Genomic DNA, 25,498 nt, shown 5'->3' with positions numbered 1-25,498 from the left:
TAGATAATTCCATAGAAGAAGAATAACTTATTTAACAGTTGAATATCAACACTCAGTGGTGGAAAGATTTGAAGGCCAGAATTTAAACTATATTTCACAGGTGAGAGAAATATGCAGTGGCTTGGAATTGATCAGAATAAAATTATGAATTAGTACAACAGCAAAAAAATAAAAATCAAACCTATTTTCATCACTGACCAGATCTAACTTTTCCTGGAATTGCCATTGGTAAATGGTTGACTTGGATGCCAGAATGGTTTTAATTTAAAAGTGATTCAAAATTAGTAAGGCAAACCTATTGTATTCACTTGAGAATAGGGTTATTGTCATGTTAGGGAACAAAATTGCTAATAACATATTGATCATCCCACTGGCTCCTGAGGCAGTGAAGTCATGGATTTAAGCACACACCTGCTCCCTCTGTAGTTCATGGCTGTCATATCCACTTGGTTGCCAGCAAGCTTGAAAAAAAATGATGCTTGTGGAGATGAAATATATTTTCATATGCAAATTCTGATCTAATAGAGATTTAACCAGAACCTCTGGTCGCTAGTGTTAACTTTAAATTTGTAGAAAATGTAGAACTTATCTATGCTAATCAATACAATTTCTCCTGGCTTCCCCTTACCTTATTTGTGTTAACCTCAATGGTCCTGGAAATTGAGAAATAAGAAAAATGAAGGGAATGTCACCCAAACAAAAATTTATTGTTGGAAAATTTAAGACCAAGGAATATTGTTATTTTCTCATAGAGCACAAACGTCCAAAAATAGGCTGTAGCCAATGACGTGAACTTGACCTAACCTGCCCTGAGAGAGGCAGTCTGAAGACTGAAGGGCAAGCAGAGGCCATGCATGGAAGTGGTTATGTAGATGTGAACTGTGGTTGTGTCCATCCTCTCATGAAGGCAAATGGCATGAGGAACATGTGGTAGTAGGCTCAAGGATGCAGATGCAGGGGCAAAATCAACACAAAAGTGTGTGTGACTGACAGCAAAGGGGTCAGAGAAGGTAGTGCTAAAGGATTCTCTTTGTTACTGCAGTAACAAAGTACCTGTCCACCTGTCCTTCATGGCTCTCCATCTCTCTAGCAATGACGTACAGAAACTGAGTTCATTCTTTGACAACCTCAACCTGGGAAGGTCTGTTCAGTTCCTCCAAATGTGGGCTTGCTCATGGAAGAACACAAATGTCGGTGCTGCTAGGCCAAACACAATCTCTGACTCTAAGTAGGTACAGGGTAAATGTGTGCTAAGTGAAGGACAAACTGACTACCAGAATGAACAATAAGATCTTAGATTGAAAATAAGCTTATATTCCAGAAAAGGCCTGGTGTGAATTAAATTTTATGACAATTCAATAGTTCATGGCTGGCACCCAAATTCCCCCTTCGCTTGTGAGTCTTTCTAATATGTGCTATTTATTACCAGATATGCAGGTAGAAATTGGGAGGGACTAGAATCATCAAATTTGATCAGGAAGGTAATAGATAAAAGAAAATAATAATGAGGTAGAGTTTAGAATAGAGGGAGGCAGGGGCGGGAGACATTAATTTTGAACAACTTAAGACTCTATGAAGAAGGTGCAAATTAGATGTAAAGTGGAGAGGCAGAAACTGACATTAATTGCCTGTTCTGTGCCAGATTTTGTGCTGGGGACTTTCCCTGTATTATCTCACATATCCTTCACAATAATCCATCCAGGCATGTAATGTAGCCCCATTTAACAAATGGGGAAGCTGGAGGATCTGAGAGCTTAAGCACTTTACTGAGGCTCCCTGAGCTGGCAAGGAATGGAATTGGACCCAAACAGAATCTGTCTGACTTCACAGTCCCCCATGCTGTCACTGGCTATGACTTGGGTCAAGTACATTTGTTCTAAGTAGGCAGGACACATCTGAGTGCTTCCTGTGTTCACCACTCTGAATGTTCAGTGGGAGGTGGAGCTCACGGATAAACACAAACACATCCCTGGACAGGAACTTACCTGAATATTTTATCAGAGGGTTGCTCTCCCAGAACCAGGTCAAAGCCTCGCTGAAATATTGTGTAAGGCCAAGGCCTGAAAGGAGAAACATCATTCAATTAAAGTCCACTCAACAAGCACTCTCTTCAAGTCAGGTATCGTGCTAGATCCTAAAGACCCAAAAATGGAGAGCTCAAGAAGCTCACTAAGGTGAGCTCATGCACAACCAGAGGCCAGGAAAGGAGCCAAAAACCAAGTTAGTATAAAAACTACTGAGCTACCAAGAAAGCAGAAACTCATAAACAAGGCATTGCGACTATCCAGAGCAAGATGCGATTCAGTCATAATTTGCACTCTTTCTGTTGTAAATTCACAGAAATCTATGCTTACCCTACTTAAGAAAGATGGGGGAGGGGCATAATATCTTTAACAAGTCCAATTCTTTGAAACTAGGCATTTCTGGATTCCAAACGTGCTCTACTATAGAGCCAGCCATTTGAGTGAGGGAGATAGTTCATCTTGTTGATTCTATTTCCTTGTTTAAAAAAAAAATGGGTTAACAACAGCAACTTTACAGATCCTCATGAAGATTAAGGAAATTTTTAGGTCAAGGGCCATAGGTCAGAGTCTTCTGTGTTTCTGGTCCCTACTCAAAAGGACGTGAGGTTTCTTAGTGTTTGAGATGTTCCAGATGTAGCCAAACATTTTAATACCATTCATATAAACAGAAGCAATTAGTTCAAGTTATTATCAACTCCTCCCTGATAGCAACATCTGGGTATTGGCAAGCATTCTAGAAAGTAGAAAAATATCTCTTTAAACAATGTGTATCTTTTCACTGGCTCAGACATGGAAGCCCCAAATGAGTCATTCATTCAAACAAGTTTAGTAAGCCTAGAACTTGGGCTATTGTGTACATTGGTTGGACTTAGTCTTTCAATTATGGGACATAATTATGGAACAGTCTCATAATTAGTCCAATTACTGGGAATTTATTTTGGTTGTTCCTTTGTTTCTTGGGGCCTACAAAAAGTCAGAGAATATGTTATTACTATTATTTGAGGCTAAGTCCAGAATTAAGCATTAACTCTATGGTTGCCAGTAGAAGGCTTATCACCTATGAGATAGAATTGAGGGAAATGTAAAGAAGCGTTCTTGAATAACAGCAGAAATGACATTTAAAACGTAGGATTACTGGGATACTGCAGTGTCCAAGACTGTTTTGCACAGCACAAAATGCCCCCATGTTCTATAAGCTCTTAAATATCATATGGTTATTTGCTTGAATGTTTAAAACATTGTTTATAAATCTGAGTCCAAATGCTAACTCCAATTACATATAAACACAAAGTAGTTTTTACAGCTTTAATACAAGATCCATCTCGGGTGTGTAGCTATTATGTCGATAGAGAAATTATACATTGTATAGTCACTGATTCATAAATTCAACATACACTGGTTTCAATTTATTTTATTTTATTATTTTTTGAGACTGGGACTAATACAGCCCAGGATGGCCTCAAACTCACTTTATAGTTGAAGGTAGCTTCAACATCTTGATCCTCTTGCCGCTGCCTATGAAATGTTAGGAATACTGTAATGTACCATTACACCAGATGCAAAGTAGGATATTTTCATTAGTCTCCATTGCTCTTATTATATTCACATATTTATCATGCCTAACATTAGGTAAATTGTACTATGTACAAATGTCTACAATGTATTTTTTGTTCTGTAATAGAGTATTTTTATGTTAAAAACAGTTGTTATACCATGATAAATTACCTTCTTATTTCTCACTTAATTGCTACTAAAGTGTCCTATTTACTTGTAGAAATTTTGTATGTACAGCTTGTATTATTTATGGAATTAAAGGAAAATGAATGAAATTTTTAAATGGTTGTTATAAGATGTGGTGTTGGGCTAAATGAAGTTAAGAATCACCAATGTAACCTAACCAGTTAAACTATTAAAGCCACAGGAAAGTCCATGGTTTCCAAGAAGAGGAAGTGGGAGCCACTGGGACTATAAGGGAAGATATAGTACAAATGTACTCATTTTTATGCTTACTAGATATGAATACTTTCTTCCTGGGATTCAATTTAGAATTCTCTGAGGATTCCAAAGTATCTAGCACTGCAAAATAAATAGCCCCCACATCAAAGAAAGAGTTGCCCCCAACCAGATGCTATCTATGTTTGTTCTGTTCATCAGACATGCATGCAGAACTCTGTTTAAATCTGCTCCTGTTTGGATGAACAGTAAGTGATGTCTCCTTAGCACTACAAAGTATGAACCAATTCAATAACAGATGACCCAGGCCATTCCAAACACTAGAACAATAAAAAATAAAGAAAAGAGACTTGGTGCTTCACCTTCCCCCTATGAAGACAGTACCATATTCACTCACAATTGCTTAGTTGTTTTAAATAGCATACATTTTGCCTCCAAGTTATTTCTAGATTCAAAACTGGTACAGTGTGGATTCAGAGTAAGTTCTTGCAGTAGTCTCTATAATTTGTACACACACACACACACACACACACACACACACACACACACAGACACACCTGTCTTCAAGACACAGCCAATCAACTTGGAAATACTTAATCAGATGTTTCTCAGTGAAAATAGAAGGAAGCTCCAGCTCTTGACTCACTCAATAGCAAAAGCAACTCATTTAGTGAGGGCTCAGATCGACAATATGGATTCCTCCACCTCCATCCCTACCCCTGAATGCCCACATTTAGAGGTAGGAGAGAAGAGAGGTTGGGGCATAGATTCTGGAGTGAGTCTGCTTGATTTAAATTCCAGGACACCAACAATCCCTATAGAGACCTTGGACAAGTTCCTTAACCATTCTGTATCCTTATGTCCTCATCTGTGAAATGGGGCCAAAGGCAGTGGCTGTGTCTACCTGGTAAGGTAGTTCCTATAATTATATGCTCAGAACAGTGCCTGGCATTTAATGAGGGTCATATCCATTATTATATATCTTAAATTTACTAATTACTTAGATCATATATAAATCCTATAATAAAGAGAGATTTCTCCATTTCTAGAGCTGTGATTTTTTTCAATGTGTAGGTTGTGACCACCCCCACTTCCTTGGGGATACCATATCAGATGCTCTGTATATAAGATATTTACATTGTGATTCATAACAATAGCAAAATTACAGTTATGAAGTGGAAATAAAATAATTTTATGGTTGGAGATCACCTCAACATGAGAAAACCACTCTTATAGAGGAAGGTGTGTCTTACCCCAAGGGACAATGCAATGTCAGCATATATGTGTATATATATATATATATATATATATATATATATATATATATATATATATATAAGGTTATAAATACATTTGAGTATGGAAGAGCCAAAGACCCCACTCAGAGGTGGTAACTATTCAGTATTGGCACTAATCACCAAGATACACCAAAGAGAACTTAATAGAAATGTTGGAGATTTCAGGAAGTTGCAGATGACACCAGCAAAGGAATAAAAAGAAACATTTATTTTGCTCCCCATTAATCAGGGATGCTTTGCCAAAGATAGGGAGTCTAACTCAATATATTTACCAAATATTTCTGGAGGCCTATTGTGTGTTGAGTGTGGTACTAGGCAACAAGACTTGGAATAAGAAGACTTTTGCTCTCCAAGGAATCTGCAGTCTTTCTGAAGAAACACATACCCACTTAGATAAATAGAAGAGAATATTAACAGGAGAGGTGGAGGTATAGGAAGCAGGCCCCATCCATACTGACTGTAGATCAGCCATCCAGAGAAGAGAAGGCCGTGTGTTTGGCAAAGCCTGAAATGGAAGTTGGGAGCTTGGCTTACAGCACTGGGGAGGCTAGACCTTGATTCAGGAATAGCAGGAAGTAATGAGGAAGTAGATATAAAAGCACCACAAAATGCATTGAAGTTGAACATCTGGGACCAACCCCACAAGGAGAGGTTTCTGTTATTAGAACTCCTTGCATTAAGGCAAGAAAGAAAAATGCCCTGTCCCTAGCCCCAACACAAGGAAGCCAATTCCAGCTCAGGGTCCTTCCACCTCTTGAGGTTAGAAGCCAGCTCTTCGGGATGTTAGAAATGCCCCATCCTTTCTTTGCTGCTCACTCCATGAACTTTGCCTTCTCCACATTGGAAAAGTACATGGTTGATGTCTGTAGTAACCACAGCTCAAGTCTCCATAGGCTCAGACCTCAGACAGAAATGTCCTCTCCCTCATTAGCAAGCTATAACTGTAGAACAACCGCTTGACATATCCCAGGTCTCTAGATCAGATTGTGGGCCAGGTAGAGGCATCTAAGCTGGTTACAATTCACGTTGGTTATTCAAGGCTAAAACTGGGAGATGCTAAGCATTATTAACTGAACAAGAAAATTTCACTTCAGTTTCTACTATTCTAGTGCCTCCAGCAGGACTGAGAAGAGTGGACTATGCCAAGGTTAGCTGTCTGGAGAGGGCACTGAACCATCTTGGAACCTACTGGCAGTGTCAGGCCACATGTGATGCAGGGACTCACCATAGAAGAAGCCCTCAGTCTCTTGTTTCATCTTAGATATGTGGATTCTACTACTCTCTGTGTTGCATGAGGTAATATACCTGCATTGTCTTAGTTCAAGGAAATGGGCAAAATCTGAAGTCAGAAAATAGCTGGTTTTGTTTTTGTTTTTTAAACTTGGTACAAAATTTAATTCTGATAAGTCAAGGCCCAGAACCTTCCCCTCCCATATGGACAGCCTCAGATGATCTTTGTGTAGGCCCACTGAGCAGGTGCCTTAGAGCCATTGCTTTAGACAGAAGCAGAACACAAACCACTGCAATCGAGCCTACTCTAATGGTGGCACAGCAGATAGAAGGGTAGACATGCAACTACCCAAGCTGAAAACACTAGTAATCAGAATTGCTTTCTAATTTGCTCTTATTGTTTTCCTTTTTCTGTTTATATACCAGGCAGTATCCACAGCATATTTAATCTTCTCCAAGCATTGACAATTTCTTAGCTTCAAGTTTCTGTTCACCACTCTCTCTTTTTCCGAAGTCCTAAGGATTTTACCCCGAGTCCTAAGTTTGTGGTGAACAGGAGAGTCCGCTGTGGACTTGCCTGCATGTTTGGTCTTATTTCTGATTACTTTGACATTTACTTCACTATGTAACTTGGATCTAATTGAGTAAAAAGAAATCCTGTGTGATCAGCCTGCTTTGTGTTGGGCTGAGAATTCCCTCCCACCAGACTTTTTCTTTGCATAAAGGGACTACTTGTGTCCCACATGAGGCTCCTTTATATGCTCAAGTGCCAACTCTGATTTCCTATTAAATAGGACACTAGAAACAGAGAACAAAGCCTTTGGCCAGAATGTCAAATGATGGACTTTATGCTGGAGGGCATCACAAGGGAACGGTGGGTAGATGTGTTCCTTTATCCAAAGTAATAAGGATAATAATGGTTACTGGTGCCCAAAGTTTATATGTGACACATTATACTCTCAGGATCTTTGCAGATACTTTTCTACCTAGAATCCTGCCTGCCACAATTTATATTACTCTTAATGTATACCATTAGGTAGTATTAACATTGTTTGAACTAGTAAATAGTATATTTTTCACTGTTGTCATTGTATGCCGTAGATAACTAATATTATGCAGCACAGTGTATAGTATTTAAGTTAGCTTAAAAGCAACTTTCTGAAACCCAAGCCATCTCTGGCTCTTTTCTTCATGGAACACAGACAAATAATAAATATTTTAAGTAATCAGCTAACATATGCTCTTTACCATCTATAATGGTCATGATAACTACCATGTACAGCACATGCTGAGTCAACCTCACTAAACCACACAATTGAGGGTTGAACAGACCTAGCTTTAGTCTTCAGTGAGACAGTCATTAAATTGTATGACCTCAGTAAGTCACTCAATTTTCAAAACCTAGTATAATCATCTATGAAATGTGTAGATGCCAAGCAATGGGCAATCTCAGAGCCCATCTGGGGCTAGTAGTCATAGATTAATGATGCCAGTCAGCAAGGTAGCCAAATGCAATGGTTGCTGACTTTATTGGATATTAGAATATTTTGGTAGATATTTGGGCAAAACCTTGCTTGGTGTATAATCATAGACTCCAGTTGTTTAGGACAAATTGATATTTGATTCCCAAGGAAAACATCTTTAGTATAGCTTATAACACATAGATTGAACTTAATAATACTATTTTCTATCCATTATGGATTTATATTCCTATTTGGTGAATAGAGAATGCATTTCTAATGTTATATACATAAAAATAAGTTGTGATGATAATAGTATATTTTATAAATTTATTATCTTGTAATGTAAATTTCAGGGGTTATAAAATTAAATGTTCATGAGATTGTATCCATTATTCAATGTCTATTCATAGGTAATGAACTAATCAGTTGTATTTATGTGTAAATAACATGGTTATAAGTAACTAGCAAAGTAGTTAGGAGTGGGTCCAGAAGCTAGACCAAGCAGTTTTATAGCCAGGCTTCACCACTTGTGAACCATGTGACTTTGTAAAATTCATACTTCCTATCATCAGACCATTCTACTAACTTCTGGACCTTGGTGTAGTCATTCCATAGCCACGCCACCTTCCTCTTCTCTCCACTCCTTACATTCTGGATCTTTGACTCTGTCAAGGTTTCTATCATTTTTAGTTATTTCAGTATCTAATAGAGTGGTCCTTCCAATATTTGTGCTGAATAGCTTTATGTCAACTTGATAAAAGCTAGAGAGGATAGAGCATCAATTGAGAAAAATGCCTCCATAAGATTGGGCTTCACGGTAACCTGTAGAGGATTTTCTTATCTAGTGATTGATGGAGGACTACCCAGCCTATTGTGGGTAAAGCCACCCCTGGGCTGGTGGTCCTGAGTTCTACAAGAAAGCAAACTGAGCAAGTCAGGAGAACAAACCAGCAAATAGCACCCTTCCATGGCCTCTGCATCAGTTCCAGCCCCCATGTTCCAGCCCTGTTTGATTTCCTATCCTGACTTCTTCATCTGATGGGATATGGTGTGGAGATGTGAGCCAAGTAAACCCTTTCCTTCCCATGCTGCTTTTGGAGATGGGACTTCAGCACAGCTATAGAAACCTTAAGCAGGACAATTCTACGTCCATGAGATAGAAAGTCCATACATCTACCATTTCCCTTTTCATAAATGAAAATTAAGTTCTGTCATTAGTTACTAAGAAACTCCCTTTCATGTTGCCCTCAGTCCCCACATCCTTGTACTGCTTCCACATCCTTTTCTGCAATACTTCAAATCCAATGACCATGTGGCTCCATTTCTGTGTTACAAAAGGAACAGCAGCTAGCAACCATACTGTTGATCTCATTCTAAATCCCTGACTACTACCTACAGTGTGCTCTGAATACTTCCCATTGATTAAGTTACATTTCTTTTGTCCATTCATTCTTCATTCCTCTAGAGCATTATTTAATACCTCCTTTCTCCTTGAACCTCTGGCACCTGCCCCTTTTTGCTTCAACTAATGTCTTCCCTCTACACAACTGAGAGAGAGAAAAGGCAATCAAATCCAAAGCTTCCTTCATCACACTCACCCATTGTTCTGTGACTATGGCTTGGCCTCTTGATGGTAATGAGGCATGGGAAATTCATGTTCTTGTCTGCAAGGTATACCAGCTCATCCTTGGCATCTTACAGGCAATGGACTATAAGGCAGAAGCCCTACATGGAACTTATAATCCCAATGCTCTTCAGCTCTTATGATCTCAAGAAAAAAAAAAAAAGAACCCCAGACACCACAGAGCTTCCACTTCATATGGGTCCCTGATATAGATGAATGAAGAATGTATAAATAAGGTTCAAATCATTAAGAATCTCGGGTTTAATTTTAATTCAGATTTTTGCAGTAGTTTTCATTCTATATTTTATGTGTGAACATGAATATGTTTTACATAAATTATTTTATTTAAAGATAGAGGGAAAAGCCACCACATCTCTGCCTGTGTGTGGTTCAATTGGCTTCTCTATAAGCACCTATATCATCAACTGCACACAATGAAATGATCTTTTTCAAAGATGAGTACCTAGGTTCTTATAACCCTAGGATAAATAAATTTTAACTATTATCATTCATATTAACATATGAATTGTTAAAATGAAATTTCTAATCTTTGTATTGTATATATAGTATGTTCATATGTGTGTGTTTCTGTGTGTGTGCATGTTTGTGTGTATGTGTATGGATATGTATGTGTGTGTATGTGTGTTTGTGTGTGTGTGTATGTGTGTGTGTATGTGTGTATGTGTGTGTGTGGATGTGGATGTGTGTATGTGTGGATGTGTGTGTGTGTGGATGTGTGTGGATGTGTGTGTGTGTGTGTGTATGTGTGTGTGTGTATGTGTGTGTGTGTTTGTGTGTGTGTATGTGTGTGTGTACGTGTATGTGTGTGTGTGAATGTGGATGTGTGTGTGTGTGTGGATGTGTGTGTGTGTGTGTGTGTATGTGGATGTGTGTGTGTATGTGGATGTGTGTATGTGTATCTGCGTGTGTGTGTTTGTGTGTATATGGATGTGTGTGTGTGTGTGTGTGTGTGTGTGTGTGTGTGTGACCACAGGCATACATATGTTACAACACTAATGTAGAGATGAGTGTATAACCTCTGGAGTTGGTCCTCACCCTTCATCTTGTTTGAGACCATTTCTTGTTCACCCATTCACTGTTGGATATACAAGGATAGTTGGCCCAGAAGCTTCTGGAGAGTTCTCTGAATCTAACTTCTCCCCAGAGAAGCACTGGGATCACAGTTATCTGGACTATGCCTCAGAACTTTGTGTGGGTTCTGGAGATCTGATCTCAGATCATCAAACTTGCACAACAAACACTTTGCCCACTATATTGTCCCCTTAAAATAGGGTTTTATTTGAGGACATTTCAGAGGTTTATAACATGATTTTGAAAATGCAACAGTGGAAAAAAGTGTACTTTACCCTTTAGATTTGGGGATTCTAGGATACAACTTTGACTACTCCCGAAAACTAGCAATAAATAACAACAAAATATATATGTATACACAAAATCTACACTTGGCTTCTGTTTTTGTCCAAAGGAGCAAGTGGGAGAATATAGGAAGCAAACTCAATCAACACATAAGATATTACTACTCTGATTCTTAGCGTCTGCCTTAGGGGGAGAAATTCTACATGCTTTTTGAGTTAAGAAGTATCAGAGAAGGTAGGTGCAGAGTTCATGTGTCCTCAGATGGGGAAAGTTGGCCTTGATGTGAAGTTCTACTGAATATTTTAGGATTCAGGATTATTTAAAGCAAAATGAGGGGGGAAAATCTTGAATGAGTCAGCAGAGGCTCGTAATAGTAGCTGCTATTTATTGAACACTTATCATGTGCCAGGCAAGCACCACACTGAGACATCCATGTAAATCTCATAGCCACCTACAGAGACCTCTGCAATGTAGCCAATATGCCCATGCTGCATAAGTAACCAGATTAGATAAGGTTCAGGCAGTTGCTTAAGGTCATATACCTAGTAAGGCACGAAGATGAGGGTTAGCATGTATCACGTGGTCTGCTTTCTGCTATGGCTTCTGTTCTTCTCACTACCATGGGATAAGAACTGTAGAAGAAAATGTACAAATACAACTTCGGGTCTAAATCCAGGAACACTGGATAACCACTGGCTTGGAATCAGTATGTGGAGATCATTCACTGGAGACGAAGTTATCTACAGTTTACAGGAAGTCTCCCCTTTTTGTTGGCCTATGATTTTTAGACCAAGTTCCTATAGCACACATAGTATTAAATTCACTTATTTCTCTCTGTTTGTTTTGAAATGTTCAAATATCCCACTAAATATCCCTTATCTCTACATAACTCAAAAGTGACACTTAGCAAAACATTTCCCAAACTTAGGGTGCATCAGTCTTACCTCTTTTGTGACTCTAATGATTCTATGTTTTTTTGGATTTTCTCATTCCATGCATCTCAGGTTGAGCTGAATATATAAATAGTTTTGGAACATTTTAAAGCCAATGATACTGAAGCAAAACTTCAGAGAATTACTGACCTATCAGCCAAACAAACATTTAGAGACAAATTTGGTGTTTCATAAAATATTACTGCCATTAAAGCAGAAATTGTAATGCATCCTATGAACTCAATGAGATCCATTTATAAAATTATGAATGATATTGAGGAACAGAGCATATTGGGCTATTTATTGATAAACTGTGCTATCCTCAATCTCATTGCTATCATATGTGAAGTAGATTTATTTTTATAAAATCTGCCAGTCATTTTGATATTTGTAGATCAACATTCCCATTAGCACAGTCCGTCATAACCATGTTCTATTGCTGTGAAGAGACACCAAGACCATGGCAACTCTTAATAAGAAAAACATTTAACTGAGGCTTGCTTGTAGTTTCAGAGGTCCATTGTCAGCATGGCAGGAAGCCATGCAGGCAGACATGGTGCTGGAATATTGGAGACTTCTACAACCAAATCTTGAGCCTGCTTGAGGAAGCAGGAGGAAGAGAGAGACACTGGACCTGGCATGAGCATTTGAAAACCCAAAGTCTAACCCCAGTGACATCCTTTCTCCAACAAGGTCATACCTAATCCCTGTCAAATAGCCCACCTATCTAATGACCAAACATTCAAACTACTCTACAGGGGCCATTCTTATTCGAATCATCATATAATATTACTCAAAATTGATGCTCCACATGCACAAACACATCTACAAGTATGGATGTCTAACAATGGCTGTGCAGATGTGACACAAGCCACATGCATAGTTATGGAACTTAAATTACTTAGATTGCACAGCTGCAACATTTCTTATGACATTTGGAGACCAGATAACTGGTGGGACTTAGCATTGCTATACTGTTCTCTCCTACCTTCCTGGCAAGTGCTGCAGATAAGAAAACACTAATGCAGAGCATAGCCAGCTGAGAGCTCAGAAACTGCCATGAGGCTACAGTCTCATTCAGACAAGCTACCCCTAAAAGGTCTCGCTATAGCTCCTGTGTTGTCTGGGGCTCTGGAGGCAGACAATCTCTATTCAAGTCCAAGGCCCAGACTGGAGTACCTTGCCAGCCACAGTTTTCGAGCCACACAAAACAGAAACAAGTAAGATACTTAACCCTTCCAGGCCTCTCCCTTTTTTGTGCAAAGATGGTTAAGAGTTGAAACCCATTTCTTTGGGAAGTGTAAGAAGATTAAATGAAAGAATAAGTAAAATTTCAGGATAATAACTGAAGTAGCGTGGTAAATTTCTGAATGAAAATTTGCTCCCACCTTTCTTCTCTGAATTCTACATCTAGAGGCTTGATGTGTTTGCACTCTGGGTTAATGCAACCAGGGTCGCCAGTTCAATTTTCTTGAAAGCTTGTTAGTCTCGCTTTCTCTATACAGCCTGCTGTGTGTCCCTGACATCCAACTTTAATCACAAATGAACAAGATAAGAACTTGGCAATGGATCTGCATAAATTCACTGCCATACAAGTAAAATGATTCAACATCTACCCATGGCAGAATGTGACCTCCTAGTACAAGGGAGGCCACAGACCTGGGGCTTCCAACTCTGCCTCAGATGCACATTGAATTCCTGTGGGAAGTTAGAGAAGTAAATAGTACTCACTCAAGGGAAGGGAGAAGAGTGAGGGAACAGAATTACAGTGGAGGCACAGTTCGCTGGGCTCCTGAGATTAATAAAGGAAATAAGCCAGAGAGGAATAAAATATCTATCAAGAAACATAATTTGCATTCACTATTTTCCAAAAGCCTTCCCCTATCTACCAATTCATTTCAATTCAACATATATTTAGCAAGTTTGGCTTTTAATTGAACCTCTCATCCATTTATTCATTTATTTATTTACTTGGAAATATTAATTAACCAATTGCCATGTTAAAAAAACACCCTACTAAACAGTGTCAAGGGACATTGAAATGAATAATAGACATTCTTTGCCATCAAGGACTTCATTAATGTACTAAATCATTCCCCAAGCATCTATTAAACACCTCTGATGAGCAGCTACTATAGAGAGCTCTGGGCCACAGATCAAAGGCTAGGCCTTGTCCTGGATCATGATCCGATGAGATAAAGTTGATAAGTAAACAAACCATAGCATTTAGTTTGTTAATTCCTGTGAGTGAACAAGGAAAAGCCATGATTTATTGTATATTACCTAATAATCACTGAGAAAGTGTTTCACACTTATTATACCAGCTCTCATTAAGAACCATGGAGAACAATTAATGTATAAGTCCCACTTGATATATGGTAAAAGTGAGATAGAGTAAAGCTAAGTAACATTCACCAAAACCTTGCCACTAATGTGATAGAACCAGATCTCTAGTCCTGAACCTTAGAAGCCAGAGCCCTTTCTGTAATGTTTGAGCATTCCCACCACCCTGTTTAGAAGAACAGAAGAGATCTGCAAACTGGTAGGGCTAATGAGGTGAGAACACCATCTGGATCCCTGGAAAATATGAGATACTCCCAGTGAAATGGAAGCAAATGGGCTCAGAGGAAGAAAAGATTATACCGAGGTTAAAGGTCATAGGAAAAAAGACTCACACAGGGATGAGGCAGTTTAGATCCACTTTGAAGAATGAGTTGAATCTAGGAATTTGTGGTGCAGAGGGAAGAGAAGACCTCCTGGAGAAGGAATAGTGTGGACAGAGGCATGGAACAGATGGCCATGACGGGACACCAGAAGCAATTAAGGGTACAGTCATTTGTAATGTGAGTTAGAGGCCATTAGAGAGGTGGGGGGTAAATCACAGAGGCATATTACCGGAAATGGAATCTCTACTTTTGTGGAAAGTATGGAGTCATGGTGGATTCTGAGCATCTGGGAAAGGAGGACACATAGATTAGAGCAACTCTGAGATAAAGTAATGGCTGGCATTTTGCAGCCAAGATGAAAAAGATGCATGAGTTTAGTGGTAGACATGACTCTTAAAGAGACATTGCCTCCTAAGGCATAGTCTCTCTACGACTGATCAAAGCAGTAGTTAAGCAAGGAGGGGTAGTTTAAGATGCCCTTTGGGTTCAGAGACAAGAGGACCAGGACAATGATTCTGCCACAAATTAAGAACAGTAGTTTCAGAGGATGGTTTTGTGTAGGGCACAGATGTAGAGAGGCAGGTTACTGGACAAGCAGGGAAAATGGGGACCAGAAAGGCAAGAGTAGAGGTGGGGTCATGTGTTGAAAAGAGCAGACCCAGGGCTGGTGAGATGGCTCAGCAGGTAAGAGCACTGACTGCTCTTCCAAAGACCCTGAGTTCAAATCCCAGCAACCACATGGTGGCTCACAACCACCGGTAATGGGATCTGATGCCCTCTTCTGGTGCGTCTGAAGACAGCTACAGTGTACTTATTTATAGTAATAAATTAATCTTTGGGCCTGAGCGAGCAGGCTCAACCAGAGCAAGCAGAGGTCCTAAAAGTCAATTCCCAACAACCAGATGAAGGCTCACAACTATCTACAGTGTACTCATATACATAAAATAAATAAATCTTAAAAAAAAAAAAGAAAAGAGCAGGCCCATAAGAGAGGGCATAGTCACAACACAATATAGTGACTAGACTTCATGCTTCCATCTTGCAGACAAGCTCACTGAAGCTGAGAAAGACTAAGTTACCAAAACTTCATGGAGATATAAAATGAGAAAAGATCACTTACTTGCTTATTCACTCAACAAATACATATGCAGCAGATACTATTGGCTCTGTGTGCGTATGAAAGAGAAATAAGAAAGGGCAGAGGCAGGAGGGAACTGTTGCAGAGCTTAGTAAATCCTTCTCGTGGCTGAGGACAGAGCTTGAAAGGACCATGGGGAATCAAGAAGAGCCTTGGGAAGAAGGTAAAACTAAGCTCTGGGCTGAGGGACTACAGAACTTCTCTTTAAATCCATACCCAGGCCACATAGGTTCCTGCATGATGTCATCCTGCCCACTGGCCAATTTCACCTCTCACTTATACCTTCTACCATGGTAGCTGACAGTTCCTAGAGGGGCTCATGCTGCCCTTCTCCAGCACCTTCCAGGAGTGGAAAGATCCTGTCATACCTCCTGGCCTGCCTGGTATTTCTCATCACTGAGCTTTAGCTCAGAAGTCCTGGCTCCCGAACTCCGGGTCAGCCACCTCCCCCCTATCTCCTCCTTTCTATGTGCACCTCACTGAACTTTACACCATTAAGTCCTTGTGGTTGTTCGTTTGCTCTAATGATTCCACTGTATTCTTATCGTGGTATAAATGCTATAGCAGTTACCTCAATGTCTATCCACCATCTGTAGTAAAACTCAGTAGACATTCCCAGCCTTGGAGTGGCTGGGGAGAGAATATAGGAAGAAAAACTACAATTAATTATTTGAGTGATTATAAATGAAGTGATATTAGAGCATTTTTTTTAAAAAAATTGAATATGAGGGTAGTGCAAAAAAGAGGGCTTCGAGTGAATGCAGACGGCTCATTTCTGTGGTATCTGTCTTAGCACTAGGATGTTCCAGAGCAGAGAAGCAGGAAGAAAACCACTCTGGACATGGTTTGGGATATGCCAGACAGAGAGAGCAAAAGATAAAAGAAACACATTGGGACTGGTTGTAAGTATATTTTAGAGGCAGCTTTTCACATAGTCTAGGTTGGTTGAGGGAGCAGTTGGGTGAGAAAAGGGAAAATAGGCCTGGTGGGCAGTAAGAGAGAATGTCCAAGTGTGGAGTTTGGAGAGGGTAGAATGGAGCAAGTGGACTCTGGGGAGATCATGCAGAATTCCAAGGTTTCAAAGTTGTAGAATGGAGCAAGTGGACTCTGGGGAGATCATGCAGAATTCCAAGGTTTCAAAGTTGTAGAATGGAGCAAGTGGACTCTGGGGAGGTCATGTAGAATTCCAAGGTTTCAAAGTTGTAGAATGGAGCAAGTGGACTCTGGGGAGGTCATGCAGAATTCCAGGGTTTCAAAGCTGAAAGGTGTGTTGTATTGAAATTTGTATACCCAGTAGAGCCCAGAATGTGAACTCACTTGGAAATAGGATGTTGGTGGGTGTGAGTGTATGAGATATGGTCAAGATGGTACAAAAGTGAGCCCTAGCCCCGTACAAGGACTTGGCATTCTAACGACATGGACATACACAGGGGGATATCCAGCCATGTATAGATGAAGGCAAGGACTGAAACAAAGAAGCCTCTGGAGGCCAAAGAGTGCCTGGGACCCTAGAAGCTGGAAGAGGCAGGAGTGACCCTTCTGCCACCACCCTAACCTTGGACTTTCAGCCTCCAAACAACATTTCTGTTGTTTTGTGCTACTTGTTCTCTTGACACTTGGTCACAGAATCCCCAGAGACCCAGAGAGCTCACATGCACAGTAAAGTGCCCTCACTGGAGAGATCCTTGGGATGTTACAGCTACAAAGAAGGAAAGCATCAATGGGGAACAGGATCGCAGTCTATTTTGCAGAGGAGGTGTAAGGAATCTAAATTTGATGGAATTGCAATAGAAAAAAATCTAATGGTTTGTCTACAGTGTGGTGGAGAAATGCAAGACAGACAAAAAGAAAGCTTTACAGGTAGTTACAGAGATTTAACACAGTGGGTGTTGCCTTTCGTCAAATGTCCAGGATGTATAGCTTCAAGGTGTGGGGCTAGAGTTAGGAAGCAGAGCAGGCTTGTGGTTCAAGCATGGGGAGTTAGATTTTTCTGGTGAAAAGTAGCGGCAAAGTAGTGCTTTTAAAATAGTGGCAGAAGGGAGGATAGCTGAGAAGTGGAGAGAGGAGCCACTGGGAAACTCAAGGGTGTCTGAGGGAAGGAGCAGAGATGAAGGAGAAGGGCCATTAAATTCAGTTTGAATTTGGAGGACTTAGAATCTATGGGGGTGGTGATGAAATATACCCGAGAATGGGGAAGAGAGAGGAACGTAGGTAGTCAGGTTTCTGGTGGGAGTGAGATGATGTAGTGGCTTGGTTTACTGTTCTAGGGGATTCCATGGAGCAACCTGTTTGGATTAAGAGTTCAGGTTCTGCTACATGGAGTTTGGATAGTTTTTAAGCTGGGTATCAATGAGCTAGTAAGAAGCATATAATAAAGATCTGGACTTACATTGTGGTAAATCAAAAGGGTCTTAAATTATTATCTTGAAAATAAAAGGAATTAATAATAGTAATAATAATTAATAATAACAATAATAATAATACAAAGGAATGACTGGAAATGTCAGGCAAGCAGAATGATAGAAAATGAAAGAGGACTGAGCATGCACCAGATGATCAGTTAAGGACCTCTGCATTGGCCACACCCTAAGGCTTAGTGGTAGGATAAGCATGTAATAGTGTCTCTGAATTCCTTTAGACATAGAAGAGCCCTCTGTGCATTTTCTGAGATTTGTGATGAGTTGACACCTGTAGAAAGGGTTAAGAAGACAGACAGCAAGATTTCAAAAGCATAGCTTTATTAATGACACTAATTCTCGAAGTAATGAGGCCCTGTGCAGTAAGGGTCAGAGGAGGTGGGATGAATCTTTCAATTAAGTGACTACTTCTTGGCAAGCCGGGAGACAAGCAGTAGATTTCTAATTTCAGCACACATACAGATTACCGGAATTGCTGATTAAAATGTAAATCTGGGGCTCCCACCTCAGAACTTCTGAGTCAGTAGTTCTGAATTGGGCTGGAGAGCTTGCATTTCTAGAAAGTCTGAGGTGCTGCTGATCCTACTGGCATGGGAAGGTATTTTGAGGATCATGGTAATAGTGGTTTTAACAACAAATCACTGGCTACCAGAACCACCTGGGGATCTTGGAATACCTGGAAATGTCTAGCTTGGTGTGTCTAGAAGAGGCATAGACATAGGCTTATTTTCATTTCCCCAAGAATTTAAGGTGACTTTGAGAATAGTCAGTCAATTTCAGGCATGGAACCAAGTACACATGGAGAGGTGAATCCTGGGATTTGAGCAATTCATGGCTCATGGGGTACATACTTGCCCATAGTTATGCGACATGAACATATGCATTGGGGGTGGGTACAGTGTGGAATGAGGGGGAGGAAATGGAAAGAGATGGAAATCCAGAGACCGCTGTGGGGGGATTCCCCAGAGGAGACTCCACTAGAAAACAGGATTGGCTTACCCAGGATCTCCAATGGGGAGGTAAGACAGTACTGATAATGATCAAGTGAGCAACTTCTACCGATAAAATGGGGGAGGGCATCCCCTTCAAGGGAAGAGCCTCAAAATGAGTAATGTGGTTGGCTAAGGTATAGGGATCAACAGGACAGGTATATTAGGGTCTTGGAAGACCAGAGCCTGAGGTACTATGGCAGGGCAGCCTGGCAGGAGGCTGGGCATTGAGCAGCATGCATGCCAAGCTCAGGATTCAGCTCACCCACCAGGGAGTCCTGGAAAGCCCAGAGGAGGATTCCCTGCTTTATCCCTACAATTCCTACTGGATTCCCTTCTCTGTCTCACACTGGAGATCTCCTCCTAAAAATCACAGTTGCTAACATCTTGTTATTTTTCATGTAAAAGACAGCTAGGAAAACAGAATTGCATGCCTGGGTCTTGTTGGATTTGCAGCAGATTTCAATCCCTTTTACTTATTTATGGGCCTATTTTTCCCCAATGCTCCCTTTCCCCTGGTATATTTGTAAACACATCTTTATTGCACTTAATCCTTTTGGCAGCATTAACTTGTTCTGCACTCACCATTCTAATCTTTCCTTTGAAGAATGCTCACAGACATAGTTAAAGCTCACACACACTGTTGTTCTCTTCTACAGCTTTGCCTGTTTGGGAGTTTGAGGATGTTTCTTCATAGATACCACTATTTTTTTTCTGAAGGCAACGTGCTCATCAGCTCAAATTTTGTTTTCTGCTTTTCACAACATAGTGTCCCTGTACAGTGCACAGCTTTTCTCTCTCTCTCTGAAACCTAGACAGTACTTGCTCTGACCTTGGACTTGGGCACAGTGGTGGGCAGCTCCAGACCTCTGGACTAACAAAAGCTTTCAGATCCCTGTGGCTGTCCCTCACGCAGCTCCCACCAGTCTCAATTTCACTCACACAAATGACAGCTGCAGGGACTGCCAGCATTGGATTGTGCTGCTGTAGAATGTTCTGGCTGGAGCCTAATCCATTCTGTCAAGCTGACTGACTGTGAGTGGAGACTTTAGGAAGTCCAGCAATTGTAGGAGCGCAGCCAGAGGCAGCAGCAGAGCCTGTCCTAACGTCTCACAGACACTGTGAGTGCTTTGCCTTTTCTTCGTTTTTTAAGCATCCTCAGACACAGGGGCATATTCTTCCTTCACATCACTGGTGCAGTAGCCAGGAACAAAAAGCAGAGGCTGTAATTGTTCAGAACAGACAGTCACGAGAATGGAATCCTTTGGAAGTGCTAGTTTGCAGTGTTTGGCTTTTGATTTTTTTTCTTGCCTCCAATTTAAGTGAAGGGGGATGGTATATATTACTCTGGGGTTAAGGAGATAGAGGATCTTTGTCTCTATTAGAACTACTGGAAAGGAAGGTCATTGCTTTATAAGATATCCAGGGTGAAAAATTTCACACTGAAAAATTTCAGAGACTGGACTCTTTGGGGGAATATTGAGGTGATGATGCTCTCAAATGACAGGCTGGAATTTTTTGTGAGATCATAAAATGCTAAGGCTTAGACTCCTGGAAGCAGCATCCAACCCACAGCCAGTTGGCTGCATGGCTAAGTCCAGCTACAGATACCACCTGATGCAAAAATCAGAAACTTACTTAAAATATTGCAAGACTTTTCATGGTCTTCTCTGTAACCTGAATGAGTGGTTCTCAAGTGTGAATTTTATAGATGACAATGTCGTGCCACACCGTCCCAAGGTTGGACATATCTCATATTTCTCACGACAAACTCACTGCCATGTGCAATTATTGTGAGTTTCGTTCTCAGGTGCCAAGAGATGGGACACGTTGCCTCCCGGTGCAAAGCTTTCTATTTTGAGATGGTGTTATGGTGTTGAGCATTCTTTCTTTTCTTTTCTTTGAGGCAGTGCTGGGATTACAAGTGTGCGTCACTACGTCTGGCTTGCTTTAAAACATTTCAACTGAAATATGTTCCATTCTTGTGTGCTTCAGCCTTCCTTTCTGGGGCAAAGCACAGAGAGAGAAAGTCTCATTTTCTCAATGCATTTGTTTGAATATGTTCCTTTTACTTCTTTAGCCTGCAAAAAATGTCCACGTGCTTTCCTATAACTAATCAACCTCTGGCAACTCTTTTTTTTTTTAAGATTTATTTATTATTAAAAATAAGTACACTGTAGCTGTCTTCAGACAGCACCAGAAGAGGGCATCAGATCTCATTACGGGTGGTTGTGAGCCACCATGTGGTTGCTGGGATTTGAGCTCAGGACCTTTGGAAGAGCAGTCAGTGCTCTTATCTGCTGAGCCATCTCACGAACCCCTTCTGGTAACTCTTACCATACGTTTCTTACCTCCCTGGAATGTCATTGACTCCCTAAACTTATATTATGAAGTTTATGATAGATCAGACTGGCACCTCCCCTCAGTGAGATTCATACAAGAGTCCAGGTCACTTCCTCCTCCCTTTCCTGGACACATAGATCCTATGGAGTTTGTGTAACATGATCTTAGTTGCTATTAGCTGAGGCTAACCTGTCTCTAAAGTTGGTCATTTGGGCCAGGGCCAAATAGCAACAAGAACACCCATTTTCTTACCAGTCCATTCCGTTCATATAGTCTGAGATTCCACACAGACTTCCTCAGCTACCAGACACTCAGTATTCTCAGCTGTGGCATATGATCATGGTGACAGTGAACTGAATTCTACCAAGCTATTGGCAAGAAGGGTGGTGATGCTTAGCCATTTAATAGCGTCCTTTCTCAGGGAATTTCACATCAATGGTTAATCAATGGAAGGCAAAGGCCTAATGCCTGGCTCCACTTGAAACAGTTCTAAAGACATGTCCTAGCTCCAAGCACACCCAGGGTACCAGTGATGGCCTCTTCTCTTTCTGCGCATTTGAGCATCTTTTAGTGCCCAATCTCTTTAGCTCCTGCTCTTTACAGAGCATGCTCCTGAACTCTTCACAGTAACCGCCCCTATGCAAGCCTGTCCCTGATGGCTTGCTCACCACCTTTACCCACAGCTCTCTCGTCTATCCTCATACCCTGCTTTTATGCAATGTGAAGAAACAACTCGCTGCCTCTTGTAAGTATTCATCTTCTACTTCAAACCCTGTGAACTTTTTCTGTGAACACCTGTCCATCCTAGGGGAGACTTGCCTGTTCTGATTATATCAAAAGAACTCTTTCATGTTCTCCTCTCTCAGGCCAAACAAGATCTAGATAGCATGCACACTCTGTTCCAGGGTAAGAATATGCCAGGGACGAGCAGCTCAGTCTCCACTTGCCTGCGCCAGCTCAGCGTGTGTCTCTGCCCTCTTTGCTCTTTTCCCACCGCTGGTCAATCCCCCTCAGCTCTGCTACAACCTGAGCCCTGCTACCCACTCATAGCTCTGTTGTGTGCCTCTCCCCATACCCATCCGAGTCTCCCATGATCTCAGTCCTCAAGGTCATGGTGGCTCTGTGTTCCTTCTCTCTGTCTCCTACTCTTGTCAGTCCCAGTGCCCTTTAAGAAGAAGTCAGTCTGATCCACCAAGGATTCTGGGCTAGAATGTGTGCATCCAAAGTCCTGAACAATGTGATTATGCTTTCATTTTCCCCCTCTGTGGCTTATTGCTACAAAGGGGGTGCTTTGGGGCCTCAGACACTAGCCGGAAGCCAAAGCAACAGGTGTGTAGTCTCAGCCACACCTGCTTCCTGTGTCTAGAGCTGAAACCGTTCTACTTGGACCACGATTCTGTCCACCTGTTCCTGTTAGCCCTACTAGATCTCTGCTTTCCACTAAACAGACAAAGTTACTTTCAAGCCAGAATCTCTAGTCCTAGCTATTTTGTTGTTACACTCTTTCCAATCTAGGTTATTTTGTGAATGGAAGAAATGTGGCCTTTTCTTGCTGCAGGGGTGACCAACCACCCCATCTGTTCACACAAACACCCAGATAGAATTCATAGAAAGCAGAATGACAAGTCTGTTGAGGTCAGAGCCCTTGAAGCTGATTCTCAAACTCTCTTTCTTGATCCTCAAAAAAGTGCCTCTTTATGGATATCTTCCAGGTTTTCCACATTCATTTTCTGCTTAATTCTCTTCACAACATGTGCACCTGTTAGGCACAAGCTAACTGGGAAAAGGCTGGAACTGGTATTAAGTCCAGATATAAACTTAAGCTGGCTATGCACCAGGAAAGAGTTCTGATCAGTCCATGGTAGAGAAGGGCATTAGAAATGACTACTTTAAATTTTGTTAAGACCATAAACATTAGTAGGGATCAAAGCAGCCATTTTGGCAACCCAAGCTATATTACACCTGAGAGCTAACACCTGAAGAGGTGTTCTAGCTCTCTATAGTTATAATGAAACAAATTGGTCTGAAATGGGGGAAGTAGGTAGCCCACAATGCTTCAGTTTCTACAGAGTCATAGTCATTGTGACACAAAACACATCAAGTCTCTTTTCTTGTCCCCCAGGAGAGTTTTGTGGTCACATATGTGAGATAGAAAGCCAAAGTGAGGTCAGAACTTAGATTTGACATTGGGCACCTGACCTTGAAAAAAATCTTACCCCTCTGTCTCATTTCCTTCTCTGTACAATGATAATCACCTGAACCTCACTGGAAGGAATTGGTGGGACAGTATCTACCTCATAGGATTATGGACAAAAATTGAAAAGGTTAATGCATGTAACATGAGCCATAGTGGCAGGCATGGAGGCAGCGTGGTGGTTATATTTGCTGCTATCATCACGTCTGCTGTCCTTGTGGCAACAGACTCGCATTTTGACTCCTGTACTGATGTTCTTACAACAATTAATGCTGAAGCTTTGGCCTGTCACAGCTTGGGGGTTGGTTGCTACATATATGTAGCATATATGTAGTGGAGGAACGTCAAGGGCATTGGAATGCATCCTAGGAATGACAAGATAGCCCCATAACAGGTATCAATACCTTTGAGACTGAGCAGCCCTTGTATAATGTAGAGGTTGTCAAGCTGTTTCTGTTACAAGCTCCATGACAAATAGGTTTAGCTTCTGTAGTACCTGTTGCAACCACATGCCTTTGACACTGTAGCAGGGAAGTAGGCCACAGATAATACAGTACCTGAATCCACGTGTTAACAGTAAAACCTTACTTATAAAAAGAGATAGGAGGTCTGACTTGGCCTGAGGTCAGTAGTTAGCAGACACTTATGGAAAGCCACTCCTGTGAAACCATCATCATCCATCTCACAGGGAGCTCTTCACAGCTTCCAGTCTCCTACTGGGCACCTCCCAGGCTGACTGGAATCCAACTGTTCCTTCTTTTTTCTCTCCTTGCCTTCATGGCTCTCTGTTGAGAACCCACAGCATGAGTCTACCTCCTTCCCTGCAGAAGCTGTGAACCTTCCACAGCCCACCCCTCGTCCTCTGCCCTACTCCCAAAAGGGATCCCCTTGCTTCTTCCTTCCTTCCTCTCTTTCTCGGAGGTTGGTACAATGACAGTGAGGGCAATTCGAAAGGCATTAATAGTGTTTGAAGGCACCAGAGTGTTCTTGGGGTCCAACAGCTTTGCAAGGAAAAGAAGCAAGTAGCTTCAAGAGGCATTTCCAGTATGAATGAATTGGATCTGGTGATTCATAGTAGACATGTGAATGAGAAAGTGATAGGGGAATTGTGGAGGAATATGGAGACTTGTCCCTAACTTTTTCATCTGGAAGAATGAAGGGTAGATGATGCTATTTATATGGGCCAAGATGATGGAGTTAGAGCAGATATCCATGTGGGAGTAGGCTTCGTGTTCCATTCTGGACACGTTAATTTTAGATACTTATAGCAAATCCATGAACAGATATCCAGAGGCAGCTAGAGATGGTGGCATAAAAATAAGAACAGGAGTGAGGACTGGAGGTAACATTTTGGAAACAAGCATATGGAATAGAGTCAAGAATTGGGATGGGGGAGAGCTACTGGGGAAAAGAATGTAATCTGACAATGGAAGGAAACCAATGACCCTGCAGAACCTCCAGAGAGAAAGGAGATCAGACAGTGTCTGAAAACAGTGCTTTTCAGATCCTCAAATATGTGGACTAGTGTCACTGTGGGAATGGAAGGAGGGCAAAGCATATATTCAAATGAATAGAAATGAGGGAAAACCACAATGTAGCACTAGATATAGTAACAAAAAACTTCCAAGTGAATTTCTCACTCCCTCAAAGAAACTTGGTTCAGGGTCTAAATCCACACTCTAACTAACCTAAATGTGCTTTTAAATATCCAACTGATGTTAATTCTATTTTTGGATCCTAAGCTCAGAGATGGTATTTATTCCTTGATAGAACCTATGAGTTATTTGTTGCTCCCTATTCTTAAGAAATGTATTTTAATGTAAGGATCTTACCTTTTTTTTTTTTTTTTT

The 25,498-nt window shown here is 41.0% G+C and overlaps 1 protein-coding gene across 3 annotated transcripts in view; it reads right to left on the bottom strand.

Annotated features, from left to right (window-relative positions):
• Nucleotides 1–25,498, bottom strand: part of Astn1 (astrotactin 1) — a 316,570-nt gene that overhangs the window by 102,129 nt on the left and 188,943 nt on the right. For all 3 annotated transcript variants that reach the window (XM_031386411.1, XM_031386430.1, XM_031386421.1), the window contains exon 9: nt 1,986–2,060. In XM_031386411.1, the coding sequence (XP_031242271.1) occupies nt 1,986–2,060 (75 nt within the window). The remainder of the gene's footprint in view (nt 1–1,985; nt 2,061–25,498) is intronic.

This window comes from Mastomys coucha, unplaced genomic scaffold (assembly GCF_008632895.1).
Source record: "Mastomys coucha isolate ucsf_1 unplaced genomic scaffold, UCSF_Mcou_1 pScaffold1, whole genome shotgun sequence".
NCBI lineage: Eukaryota > Metazoa > Chordata > Mammalia > Rodentia > Muridae > Mastomys > Mastomys coucha.
The sequence above is the reverse complement of the archived record's forward strand: the minus strand, read 5'-3'. Positions and strand labels throughout refer to the sequence as shown.